The sequence below is a fragment of the Bombina bombina genome, chromosome 6, assembly GCF_027579735.1.
Source record: "Bombina bombina isolate aBomBom1 chromosome 6, aBomBom1.pri, whole genome shotgun sequence".
Lineage (NCBI taxonomy): Eukaryota > Metazoa > Chordata > Amphibia > Anura > Bombinatoridae > Bombina > Bombina bombina.
Genome location: NC_069504.1, coordinates 886,751,782 through 886,766,098, shown reverse-complemented (window position 1 = coordinate 886,766,098; position 14,317 = coordinate 886,751,782). Strand labels below are relative to the sequence as shown.

The window sequence follows — 14,317 nt, the reverse complement described above, 5'->3', positions numbered from 1 at the left end:
AACGCTGGCACAAACCCTATCACCTAGTCTAGTTAGAAAAAACAACACAGAACTTAAATATGCCACCTCCTGGTTAAATAAAAAAGGCACTTTTAAATGTGGAGCACGAATGTGCTTGGCATGTCATAGTGTTTTACAAGAGGATCATTTTGTGTGTCACAATGACAATAAAATATATCCAATAGATTTTTATGCAAACTGTGGTTCTAAATATGCGGTTTATCTGTTGACCTGTAACCTTTGTTTTTTTCAGTACGTGGGTAAAACCACCCGCACTATGAGGACACGATTTAATGAACATGTCCGTGATGTAAAAAACTATAGTTTAGACTCTTCAGTTGCAGACCATTTCAATAACACACATTTAACAAATGTAGCAAAATTGTCATTTCTGATTATTGACTTAGCGAATGTCCCTTTAAGAGGAGGCAATAGAGACAAAATTTTGGGAAAAAAAGAGCTCTATTGGATACTAAAATTAAACACACGAACCCCATTAGGAATGAATAGGGAGTGTGATATAAACTATTTTATAGATAACTAACTAACATCCATGCACATATAGTAACGATGCATATTTCATTGGTTAAACACTGCATATGTTTATATATTTTGTCTGTCCCAAAACATTGTGTAATATTGTCAAATTTCACTATTTTGTAAATCTACATATGAAACTGATTATTGGTAGTATCTTTGTTCTATGCTATTGTTACTAATTTTGTAATCTATCATATATTTTTCTATCTTTCAATGTCAATTTTGAGATTGTTTTTATTCCATTTTTTCTGTTTGTGGGTCTGAGATGGTTAATTTAATTGCTGTCTCAGCCTATAAACATGTGGGATTGAGACTCAGATTTCAGTCTATGAGTAAGCACCTGTGAGGTGTGAAACATGTCAGACGTTCTGCTCTTTAGCTGCCATGTCTGTTAAATTCTTTTAAAATTGACCAATATCTTTCATGTTTGGAGTAGTACCTGCCTCACCGTCTCCAGTTTTGTATCTCCACGGACTGATCCCCCGTTATCGGCTACGGTACTCCAGGGGAAGGCACTATTTTACAGCCCTTTAAGGCCTCCGGATATCTCAGTTGAAGCCTAGGTTGCGGTACTCCTTTTCTTATTATATGTATTAACCCCTAATCTGATGCTCCCAAAATCGCTGAACCCTACATTATATTTATTAACCCCTAATCTGCCACCCCCAATGTTGCCGCCACCTACACTTAATAAATCCTAATCTGCCACCCCCAAAGTCGCCGCCACTATATTAAGTTATTAACCCCTAAACCTAAGTCTAACCCTAACACCCCCCTAACTTAAATATAATTTAAATAAATCTAAATAAAATAACTATCATTAACTAAATTATTCCTATTTAAAACTAAATACTTACCTATAAAATAAACCCTAAGATAGCTACAATATAACTAATAGTTACATTGTAGCTAGTTTAGGATTTATTTTTATTTTACAGGCAACTTTGTATTTATTTTAACTAGGTAGAATAGTTATTAAATAGTGATTAACTATTGAATAGCTACCTAGTTAAAATAAAGACAAATATACCTGTAAAATAAATCCTAAGCTAAGTTACAATTACACCTAACACTACACTATTATTAAATTAATTACCTAAACTAACTACAATTGAAAAAAATTATCTAAAGTACGGAAAACTCCCCCCCACTAAATTACAGAAAATAATAAAATAATTACAAGCTTTTTAAACTAATTACACCTATTCTAACCCCCCTAATAAAATAAAAAAGCCCCCCAAAATAATAAAAAGCCCTACCCTATACTAAATTACAAATAGCCCTTAAAAGGACCTTTTGCGGGGCATTGCCCAAAGTAATCAGCTCTATTACCTGTAAAAAAAATACAATACCCCCCAACATAAAAACCCACCACCCACACACCCAACCCTACTCTAGAACCCACCCAATACCCCCTTAATAAAACCTAACACTAACCCCTTGAAGATCACCCTACTTTGAGAAGTCTTCACCCAGCCGGGCCGAAGTCCTCAACGAAGCCGGGCGAAGTGGTCCTCCAGATGGGCAGAAGTCTTCATCCAGACGGCATCTTCTATCTTCATCCATCCGGCGCAGAGCGGGTCCATCTTCAAGACATCTGACGCAGAGCATCCTCTTCTGGCGACGTCTTCAAACAGAATGAATGTTCCTTTAAATGACGTCAACCAAGATGGCGTCCCTTGAATTCCGATTGGCTGATAGAATTCAGCCAATCGGAAATAAGGTAGAAAAAATCCTATTGGCTGATGCAATCAGCCAATAGGATTGAACTTCAATCCTATTGGCTGATTGGATCAGCCAATAGGATTTTTTGTACCTTAAATATAATTTAGTATAGGGTAGGGCTTTTTATTATTTTGGGGGCTTTTTTATTTTATTAGGGGGATTAGAGTAGGTGTAATTAGTTTAAAAAACTTAATTTTATTATTTTCTGTAATTAAGTGCTTGTTTTTATCGTACTTTAGATAATTTTTTTCAATTGTATTTAATTGTAGTTAGTTTAGGTAATTAATTTAATTATAGTGTAGTGTTAGGTGTAATTGTAACTTTTAACTAGGTAGCTATTAAACAGTTAATAACTATTTAGTAACTTTTATACCTAGTTAAAATAAATACAAACTTGCCTGTAAAATAAAAATAAACCCTAAGATAGATACAATGTAACTATTAGTTATATTGTAGCTAGCTTAAGGTTTATTTTACAGGTAAGTATTTAGTTTTAAATAGGAATAATTTAGTGAATGATATAATTTTAATTAATCTAAATAGAATTACTATTTAAGTTAGGGGGTGTTAGGGTTAGACTTAGATTTAGGGGTTAATAACTTTAATATAATGGCGGCGACGTTGGGGGCGGCAGATTAGGGGTTAATAAATGTAGGTAGGTGTTGGCGATATTAGGGACGGCAGATTAGGGTTTAAAGTCTACAATAGAATTGTTATTGTTTTAAAAGATAGATAATCCCTTTATTACCCATTTCCCAGTTTTGCATAACCAACACAGTTATAATAATATACTTTTAACCTCTGTGATTATCTTGTATCTAAGCCTCTGCAAACTGCCCCTTTTTCAGTTCTTTTGACAGACTTGCAGTTTAGCCAATCAGTGCCTGCTCCCAGATTACTTCACGTGCACGAGCACAGTGTTATCTATATGAAATATGTGAACTAACACCCTCTAGTGATGAAAAACTGTTAAAATGCAATATGAAAGAGGTGGGCTTCCAGGTCTAAGAAATTAGCATATGAACCTCCTAGGTTAAGCTTTCAACTAAGAATACCAAAAGAACAAAGCAAAATTGGTGATAAAAGTAAATTGGAAAATTGTTTAAAATTACATGCTCTATCTGAATCATGAAAGATTATTTTGGCCTAGACTGTCCCTTTAATAAAATTTAACTAGTGTTTGCGATGCGGGAGGGCGGTGGTTTAGGGGTTAAAATGTTTATTATAGTGGCGGCGATGTCCGGTTCAAAAAATGTATTTTAGTGTTTGCGATGTGGGGGGGCCTCGGTTTAGGGGTTAATAGGTAGTTTATGGGTGTTAGTGTACTTTTTAGTTAAGAGTTTTATACTACGGCGTTAGCCCATAAAACTCTTAACTACTGACTTTTAAATGCGGTACCAGGCTTGACAGGAGAGGGTCTACCGCTCACTTTTTTGCAGACTCATAATACCGGTGTTATGCAAGTCCCATTGAAAATATAGGATAAGCAATTCACGTAAGTGGATTTGCGGTATTAACGAGTCTGGCCAAAAAAGTGAGCGGTGAGCCTGTCATTTCAAGACTTGTAATACCAGCGTTAGGAAAAAATCAGCGTTGCTTTTTAAGGGTAACGCAAGTCTCGTAATCTAGGTGAAAATTTTCAAAAAATAAAAACAGTTATACCTAATTTAATAGCCCTATAAAAATAAAAAAGCCCCCCCCCCCATTAAAAAAAAATCCTAGCCTACAGTAAACTACCAATAGCCCTAGTAGGGCATTGCCCAAAATAAATCAGCTCTTTTACCTGAAAAAAAATACAAAGACCCCCCAAAAGTAAAACCCACCACCCAACCAACCCCCCAAAATAAAAAACCTATCTAACAAAAACCTAAGCTACCCATTGCCCTGCAAAGGGCATTTGTATGGGCATTGCCCTTAAAAGGGCATACAGCTCTTTTACATTGCCCTGAAAAGGGCATTCAGCTCTTTTACCTAAAGCCAAAACCATTATCTAAAAAAAAAAAAAAAACACCCAAAAAGATTTTTAAAAAACCTAACACTATCCCCCGAAGATCCACTCACAGTTTCTGAAGTCCTGACATCCATCCTCATCCAGACAGAGAGAAATCTTCATCCAGACAGCGAGAAGTCTTCATCCAATCGGTGAGAAGTCTTTATCCAGGCGGAGTCTTCTGTCTTCATCCCGGCAGCGCGGAGTGGATCCATCCTTGAAGACATCCGGCACGGAGCGTCCTCTTCATATGGTCACCGCCATACATTGGATCTTCAATGCAAGGGAGCCTTTTTAAAATGGCGTCCCTTGCATTCCTTTTGGCTGATTTGATTCTTGAAATTCAAATCAGCCAATAGGATGAGAGCTACTGAAATGCTATTGGCTGTTCAAATCAGCCAATAGGATGAGAGCTACTGAAATTCTATTGGCCGATTTGAATAGGCAATAGAATTTCATTAGCTTTCATCCTATTTGCTGATTTGAACAGCCAATATGATTTCAGTAGCTCTCATCCTATTGGCTGATTTGAATTTCAAGAATCAAATCAGCCAATAGGATGCAAGGGACGCCATTTTAAAAAGGCTCCCTTGCATTGAAGATCCAGTGTACGACAGTGACCGTATGAAGAGGACACTCCGCATTGGATGTCTTCAAGGATGGATCCACTTCGTGCCGCCGGGATGAAGACTTCTCGACCCCTGGATAAAGACTTCTCACCGCTTGGATGAGGATGGATGTCCGGACTTCAGAAACTGTGAATGGATCTTCGGGGGTTAGTGTTAAATCTTTTTGGGTGTTTTTTTTTTTTAGATTATGGTTTGGGCTTTAGGTAAAAGAGCTGGGGGTTGGTTGGGTGGTGGGTTTTACTGTTGGGGGGGGGGTCTTTGTATTTTTTTCCAGGTAAAAGAGCTGATTTCTTTAAGGCAATGCCCTACAAGAGGCCCTTTTAAGGGCTATTGGTAGTTTATTGTAGGCTAGGGGTTTTTTTTATTTTCGGGGGGCTTTTTTATTTTTATAGGACTATTAGATTAGGTGCAATTGTTTTTATTTTTGATAATGTCGTTTGTTATGGTTTAGAATTTAGTGTTTGTTATTTTTCGTAATTTTGTATTTTTTGTAATTTTAGACGATTTTTTTAGTACTGCTAGGTTGTTTTTTTTTGAATGTGTAATTTAGTTTTTTTTAATTGGTAGTTATTTTAATTTTAGTATAATAGTTATGTTAGGTTAATTGTTAGTTTAAAACTTAGTTTTTTTTTAATTTCACAGGTAAGTTATTTATTTTAAGATAGGGATATTATAATTTTAAATTTAAAGTTAGGGGGTGATAGGTTTAGGGGTTAATAGTTTATTAGTGGCGATGTGGGGGGGGGCTGATGATTTAGGGGTTAATAGGTTTATGTAGTAGTGGCAATATGGGGGGCTGACGGTTTAGGGGTTAATAGGTTTAGTTAGTGGTGGCGGTGTCGGGGAGCGGCGGAATTGGGGTTAACTTTATTATATAGTGGTGGGATGTGGGCGGACGGCAGATTAGGGGTTAAGTTTTAAATAGTGTTTGCAATGCGGGAGGGTGGCTGTTTGGGGGTTAATAGGTAGTTTATGGGTGTTAGTGTACATTGTAACACTTTAGTTATGGTCCATAACTACTGGTCTCAGATGGTGGTATGGATCGTGTCGGTATAGGCTGTAACGCAAGCATTTTAGCCTCACCCCACAACCTGTAATACCGGTGCTATGGAAATTCCACACAAAAACGTCATTTTATTGAGTGCGGGATTGACGTTGTGTTACAGGATAAAATGCTTGTGGTATAGCTATACCGACACGACTCGTAATGGCTGCGTTACTGCTTTTACGCTGAAATTGCTATTTTTTTTTCAGAGTTAAAACCGTAACGCAAAACTCGTAATCTAGGCAGTGTAAACTGCAGACATCAGCTATTGAGAGACTTCCCATAGCATTTCTGAACCAAGGCTCACGTGCCACTGTAGAGGCCTCTGGGTGCCGGCTCTGGCAAGTGTGCCATAGCTTTGCCAAGGCTGTAATAGTGTATTAAACTAGCTAATAAAGTGAGTTCTATTTAAGAAGAATCCTGTAGATAAAAGTTTCACATATATTTAATTATTCTTGGGAGTCCATCAATCCCTCAACAGGACAAATGTATAAAATAATTCAGTAAAGCAACTCACTATAATGGAGACTGTGTAACATGTTCAGCCATATTATTATGAAATGTAAGCACAAATATGTCAGGGTTCACGCTGACTTCAGTAGTGAATTTGCTGCTTTTTATCTTGGCTGCCATTTTGAATTACCTATCTTTCTCCTTGCCTGTTGCAGAGTGTGTAACACTGCTCACTACTCCCTCTTATGGCCAAACTGGAGATCATCAGAGACAGGTTGCAGTCCCAGAATGATGATGTCATCACTCCCTATTTAACTGCCTTAGTCCTGTTTTCTATTGCTCTTGCATTTCCTCTGATCTCTCTGCGTGTTACTGTATTTGTGTATTACCTTTCTTGCTTGATGTCTCTTCTGGTTCCTGACTCAGGCTCGTCTAACTACTCGCTTTGGTTCCTGACCTGGCTCGTTGGACTATCTGCTCTGGCTTTGACTCCTGGCTTGTCATTTGGCTTTTGGACTTGTTATATATTTTTTGTTGTTGTTATTTTACAATAAAGGTGTGATTAATTTAGCATTTTACATCTCTGTCTGGTTCCTGGTACCCTGACGTATATAGAACAAAATATGAAAATGAAAAGAGAAAGAAAAACATTTACTGCACGGTAATCAGTCATTATTTAATGGCACATCCAATAGTATATAAAAAAAAAAAAAAAAAGGCATTGGAGATTATAAACATACTTCTTATGAATAAATGAACTATTTTTAGGGTTTAGAGGGGATTAAAGGGACATTATACACTCATTTTTTCTTTGCATAAATGTTTTGTAGATGATCTATTTTTATAGTCCATAAAGTTTTTTGTTTATTTTAAATGTATAGTTTTGCTTATTTTTAAATAACATTGCTCTGATTTTCAGACTCCTAACCGAGCCCCAAAGTTTTATGTGAATACCGTGGGCTTTCCAGCTAACTTTTTAACAGAGCTAAACTGAAAGTTTCTAAGTAAGTTTTTAAACAGTTTTATACTGGATTTTTATATCAGTATCTGTGCAACGTATTCTTTATAGTAGTGTCTATAACATGCAGTTATATGAAAATGAGTGTACACCGTCCCTTTAAGGTGGAGGGTTGTCTCAGTTAATGTTATTGTTGTGGGAGGTTCAGATCAGACATTATTGATAATAGCTTTGGTGGTTGGTCATAGTTAGGGTTAGTTGTTGATGATATTGGGTCAGTATATTTAGATGGTTATGCAGTTAGGGAGATTGTGGCTAGAGTTAATTGATGTGGTATTTGCAGCAGAGGATAGATAACATGGTTAAAATATGGGCGAGGTTGTGGTCAGAGTTGTGTTGGGGATTGAGCAAAGTGTGATTACTACATGTTAGAACGTGAAAAGTTGTGGTTAGGATAATGTGCAAATGGGAGGGAACAAATAAGTTGTAAGGGTTAAAATCATGTATGGGGGGCATCAGGAAAACAGTGGTTGGTTAGCATTGCAATGCAAGAGAAGCCGCAGTTATGGGTTAAGGGGATATAACAATGATGTCTATGTGGGAACCAGTGTTATATTGACTTGTCATAAAAACAAGCTTTAAGAAAATAAAAAAAATGTATGATGCATTAAAGCCACTATGAGAAATTTTGGGCTACTTTTTTCACATTGTCTCCTATACAGAGACTTGCATAGGATACAGCCCATTGTTTTTTTTCTAAACGGTAAGACAGACATAACTTTCAGAAACCTCAGTTATGTTCCTTTAATTACTTGCTTGTAAGGATTTTTGGACTACAGCTCAGGGAAAACATGCCTTAAATATAGTACTAGTAAACAAGCCCAAAAACAGAAGCATTTAATAAACCTTTTTACTGTATTTTAAGTATTAAATATCTGCATGTTTACTCTGTAGAGCTTTAGGAGATACTTCACTAAAAACACGTTTTTTTTTTTTTACAGAAACACTGATATTTTTTCTTGCTGTCCCATATAAAACATCTTTTTTGCTTTCAGACTTGTCTGTGCAAGTTGTCCTGTGCCAATGAGAAATAACAACCACGTCAAAGCTGCTGTGTGAACATTCTTAGCATGCTAGCATTTCTCAAGTTAAAAATCAGTTTATCACATATAATTGATGTTCTTTATACTCAAAAAAAAAATGCCTATGAATGCCCCTAGATAGAGAGATATGTTAAGGAGAGAGATTATGCTGAAGAAACAAATTCTAAAATAAGAGATAAAAAAAAGAACACATTCTCATTTCTATAAAACAAGTTTGGTTGTAACCCTCTGGTTTACATATTGCATTACAATAAGATATTTTGAGGGATTAGTCATATGCGCAACAGTGTAAACAGCTAGGTTATTTTGGGAGTGTCAGTAGGGACGGTACTTACCATGAATCTGCTAGGCTTGCTATGGCCTGGCAGGCAGTGCACTGGGCTAAACTTGAAGAGAGGAAGGGGTGGAGAGAACCAAATCAACCAAAGAGGGTGGAGAAATATAAGGGACGGAGGGAGAAGCTCAGAAATAAAAAAAAAAGGAGTAGGAGAAAAGTAAACACACCACTTTGCTTCAAGCATATTTATTATCGAATACATAGTTATGTAGATATATAGATATGTACAATACAGAGAGATTTGTAAACCATTTAAAATAATCCTACCCCACAGGGGTATGTGGAGAAAGAGGTTATATCTTAAGATATTTAAAAAGGGTAAATATGGGAGCATTGGGTTGCAATATAATAATTACATAGTTGCTGTCAATATAAGCAGCCCTGTAGAAATAGGTTTAAGGCACAATCTAGTCGTTGTCCTGAAAAGCATATAAACTAATATTGACACCTTACACACACTGACTAATCTAGGTTTACAAGGGACAGGACCAGGCATCTCTACATCAGGCCCAGAGCTTAGATTCACAAAAAAAGAATTGAGATGACCACCCTGCGGAATAAATATCTCCAATTTTAATTGAGAATCCAAAAAAAAAAAAAGCCTGAGCAGTAAGGTGGACCATCCCACTAAAAGTGACGACCACTATCCTTTACTGTGCTCCATTATGTTGTCTAGCAAGAAGAGAATGAGACTAGTAAAATGATACACAATGAATAACAAGCCGGTGGAACACTGCTTACCTAAATAATGTAACAAATCTACTAACGCAAAAGAAACGCACCCATTGTTACTCTCTACAGGGGTTGCACTACAAAAACAATGTGCATCTGTATCCTGTCTGGTATCTGCAAAAAGTGGGCCTGAAGTTTTAAAGTGCTAAAGGGTCAAAGAAATTGAAAACCAGAGGCCTCACCACAGGCTTATAACCCAATAACATTTAAAATAGATAGAACCATGCACATATTCCACAAAAGGTTTTTGGTAATCAGCATATCATATCAAGTAGATGCTCCTTCTATTTGTGGTACCTAAACATGCCTATATGAGAGAGACTGTTGCATCTGATTGGCTACTGTACTGCATGGCTGAAACTAACCCAAACAAGTGTTTGTATTTGCTTACTGGTTATGCCACTGTATACAATATAAATGCATTCCCCATCTGTATAGCGAGACACTAATCATAGAACTGCTTTTCCCCAAGATGCAAGTCTCTTTATTAAGTAGGTGAGATTAACATTATGGCTTCTGTCCATAATCTGTGGTACCGGAACCAGCAGGTCTTCATCCTAGTTGCTGACAATTCCATGTGTACTGACAATTGCATCTGCTAAATACTGCAACCTTTGTCTGTTAGCAGAACAGGAATAAGCCGATGTAACCAATCAACTGATAGAAAATCTCAATACGTACATTCAGACAGAGAATACCCACCTCTGAAGGGTAGGGACTCTCTTTGGGTGATTGATCACAGCCCAGCTAAGTTTTGATCCAATTAGTAGAAATTCCCCCATCAATTATACTTTAACAATGTTACCTAGATATTAGATGGATTTTTTGTACAACATCAACATTCTGACCTCCAAAGAGAATTTTATCTTGGCAGCCAAATAAATGGCAGTGACTTATGCTTATGGGCTGTGTCTATACAGTAAAAATATTGAAACAGACTTTAAGGCACTAAAACAAGTACTCATAGCCTTGTATTCTATTACACAGGAAGGCGATAAAGGCACCCAGAAAAACATATTTGGAATAGAGTGGTGGAAAACATATGACACTAGTGACCAAGGTGGCACTCATAACAAATTAGCTGACACACTGGACTTCCTCTAGGCTGAAATTATAGTGCTTTATAAATAAATAAAAAATCCCATGACTTTATGCTATATATCAGCAATTGTGTTTTGATTGTTGATATATATTAAAGATTTAAAAGAACAAGCAAGTTCAAAGTTTCTTTAATGCCCCTTTAAAATTTTATAAAAAGGTAAGATGGATATTTGAGACAATTGGTGATATTTTTATAGAAAAAAAGTTCACCTACCCAGGGCTAGCCAAACATGGAAGGTTGTATGCAACTTTGAACACTTTTACCAGATAATTCACAATAACCAATCATTTGTCTGCATGACCCATCTGGTCTACACAACCTAATGAGACTAAAGACTAAAAAAGAAAGTCTAATGTGGATGCCTTGTTTTGGTTGACTTTGTAAAGGACACAACAGTTAAGGTTGTGTCCTCCTTTACAAAGTCAACCAAAACAAGGCATCCACATTAGACTTTTTTTTTAGAAGATCCCCTATGACACCACACCTTCTGAATAAGGAAATCCAATGCAATGCCACCTTCAACGTACACCTAACAAATTCAAACTTGCCAATCCCATCATCAGGAATTATGGATTAATAGAAGGTTTACAGTGTCTGGGACATCAGGGTAACTTTGAACACCATTAGAAATGGCCAAGTTACAACTTACCTACCACAAGCAGAAGACCTTCTAGGTTCAAAATGTATATTATTATTGAAATCATGATTGAATTAAAGCTATCAGCCGTCACTATGATACCTAGAGAGCCAGTAGGTTAAATCCCTTATGCAATCAGCCCTATGAAATGCATTCCTCATACTTATTCTCATAAGCCTTCAAAATTTCCCTCAATATAAAAAGACTATTAATCAATAATGCAAGAAAGTGATGTCTACCAACAAGTCAGACGCTGCTCATGATTACTTTGCCAATTCCTCCTAAATATGTGGAAAACTTTCCAGAAGGTAAATACTTCATTCGTCTATGTTGCATATGAGGAAATGAAGGAGACTGCTTCTCTCTGATTGAAATTTGGTGTGCAAATCAAGTATGAAATAATTTACAACTACTCAATATAACTGCAGGAGAAATGCGCTAAAGAAAGAATCCAGTTAGCCCTTATGCTCTTGAGCAAAGGGTGACATTAGAGAACCACTTTCTAAACCTATGAGGCCCAGACCCTGCTGAAAATATAAGTCTAAATGTCCAAGAATTAAGGAAAGGTCAGGATATCATAATCATGTTGCCTTCTGCATGGTGCCTAGTCAGATCACTGCACAACACTGTAAAAATTGGGGGACCAGCAGCAGCAACATATGCTCTATGACAGTGATTTTTAACCTTTTTTTTGCCGTGGCACACTTTTTTACATTAAAAAATCCTGTGGCACACCACCATCCCAAAATTTTAAAAAAATCACACATTGTAGCCTAATACAGCATATATATATATATACACATAAACACACACATACTGTATGTATTGTGCTGTTATGCCATGCCTCCTACAAACTACCCCTGCACTGGGAGTAAAAAACAAGCAAAGTTTAAAAAATATGTCATACTGTTATCAGTCTGCCATGGCACACCTGAGGATCTCTCATGGCACACTAGTGTGCCACGGCACGCTGGTTGAAAAACACTGCTCTATGAGACCAAACAACCAGGTAGAGTAAACCTTTCACATAAATATTCTCAAAGGGTACCGTGAACAAGAGGAGGCAGCAGCAGAAATATGATTACAGCATTATGAGACCATTGTTTGGTTCCCATCTCCAGACCATAAAGCTGGATGTAAACAATATTGTGTCATCCCTACAGTGCTCTGGACTGTTGATTAAATTCATCATCAAGGCATTGCCTAAACGAGTGTAAGCATAATTTTGTAAAGAGAAATAATACATGGTCATTGACTTAAAGGGACACTGAACCCAAATGTTTTTCTTTCGTGATTCAGATAAATCATGCAATTTTAAGCAACTTTCTAATTTACCCCTATTATCAATTTCTTTGTTCTCGTGCTATCTTTATTTGAAAAAGAAGGCAGCGAAACTTTTTTTTGGTTCAGTACTGTGGACAGCACTTTTTATTGGTGGATAAATTTATCCACCAATCAGCAAGGACAACCCAGGTTGTTCAAAAATGGGCCGGCATCTAAACTTACATTCTTGCATGTTAAATAAAGAAAATTTGATAATAGGAGTAAATTAGAAAGTTGCTTAAAATGTCATGCTCTATCTGAATCACAAAAGAAAAAATCTGGGTTCAGTGTCCCTTTAAGCTGTTCATACATTATCCATAGGGCAGAAGTTATCACCAGCCATAATCCCTAGTCATTGGAAAAACTGAGTTTTCAGGACAGTCCCTGTTTGATGCAGTAAAGTTACAACCCTTGTTCTATTCCGTGTTATCAAGACCAAGCCCATGTCAAAACCAACAACCATTCACACAGATGTAGGGAGACAAGTTTGCTGATACACAAAGATTAAAAAAGGACATTAAAGTCATTTTTGTATATATGCATCAGAAGTTATTCACTACATTGCAAATATCTGCATACAATATAAATATTTTAAAACCATTTAACACTGTCAACTTGTGAAGAAAATTTGCGTGTTTTGCAGTCCAGGGGTTCGCCCCTTAAAAAGAGTATTGATTGTCTAATCGCCTCTGCTTTGGCCAATCAAATACAGATACAAAATGAGCTCCTGCACAAATCATGCAATCACTGCGCAGCATGTAGGTGGGTTACAGTTCTGAATTCCACTAAATGCACTCCAGCTTCCACAACCTACAATTTTAAAAAAATTTAAATTACATTAAAAGCAGGCAATATAAATAAGAAAAGTGCATATACAAATTTAAACCTTTTTTGAGGAATTAAAATTTGAATTTAATGTCCCTTTAAGACACTTCAAGGATATCTTCCTCTCAGTCTATCCTGGAGCGTATTAAGTAATAACAGATGATATCTCATGCTTTAGTACATTTGCTATATAGAACAGAAATCTGTGACGGCCTTATGATGCACAGTATATCTAGCTAACGTTGGCTCCACTTTTCCTTCCATATTTGCGCATGTAGCTGAAGAACTTGCAGCCGTTAGCTGATCACTGTATGGCGTTCCGTTTTACCTCTTGATCTCTCAAAAAAGACATAGTCCTGAAAAATACACAGATGCATAATATTAATATCATATGCACTGAAAAAATATGTGAGGATAACCTACAAAAATATCAATACACTTGAATATATCTCTAACACACACATAGCAATATATTTACAAATAATTAACCATTTGCCAAGTGCGGTGAAATGACACACTAGATTTTTCTTTGCATAAATGTTTTGTAGATGATGAATTTATATAGCCCATCTGGGAGTGATTTGCGAGGAGATTACAAGTCACATGCTGCAGCCCTGCAATATATTTTTTCTTAGGCTCCCTCGAGCATCTTCAGCCTCGCTAACCTCACCAGTCCTTATGTTATTAAACAGTATTTAATAACAAAGACTGGTGAGGCTAGCGAGGCTATAGACGCTCGAGGGAGCCTAAAAAAAAACCCCCATATCACATGCGCGCTGCAGTAAGCGTGTGACTTGTAATCTAGCCGTTATAGTTTTGATTAATTTTAAATAAGATTTTGCTGATTTTCCGACTCTTTACCAAGCCCCACAGTTTGAGATGTAAACTGATGTCTACAGACTCCTGGTTGTGTAATGG

The 14,317-nt window shown here is 36.7% G+C and overlaps 2 protein-coding genes across 3 annotated transcripts in view; both read right to left on the bottom strand.

The window, feature by feature from the left end:
- The window catches only part of LOC128663863 (phospholipid scramblase 1), a 185,086-nt gene extending 176,246 nt beyond the window's left edge, over positions 1-8,840 (bottom strand). For both annotated transcript variants that reach the window (XM_053718410.1, XM_053718412.1), the window contains exon 1: positions 8,779-8,840. The gene's annotated coding sequence lies outside the window, so the exon portion shown is untranslated. The remainder of the gene's footprint in view (positions 1-8,778) is intronic.
- A 110-nt stretch (positions 8,841-8,950) lies between these two features.
- LOC128663862 (phospholipid scramblase 1) overlaps positions 8,951-14,317 on the bottom strand; it is a 50,092-nt gene continuing 44,725 nt past the window's right edge. The window contains exon 8 of the mRNA XM_053718409.1: positions 8,951-13,755. Coding sequence (XP_053574384.1) covers positions 13,696-13,755 — 60 coding nt within the window. The 3' untranslated portion in view covers positions 8,951-13,695. The remainder of the gene's footprint in view (positions 13,756-14,317) is intronic.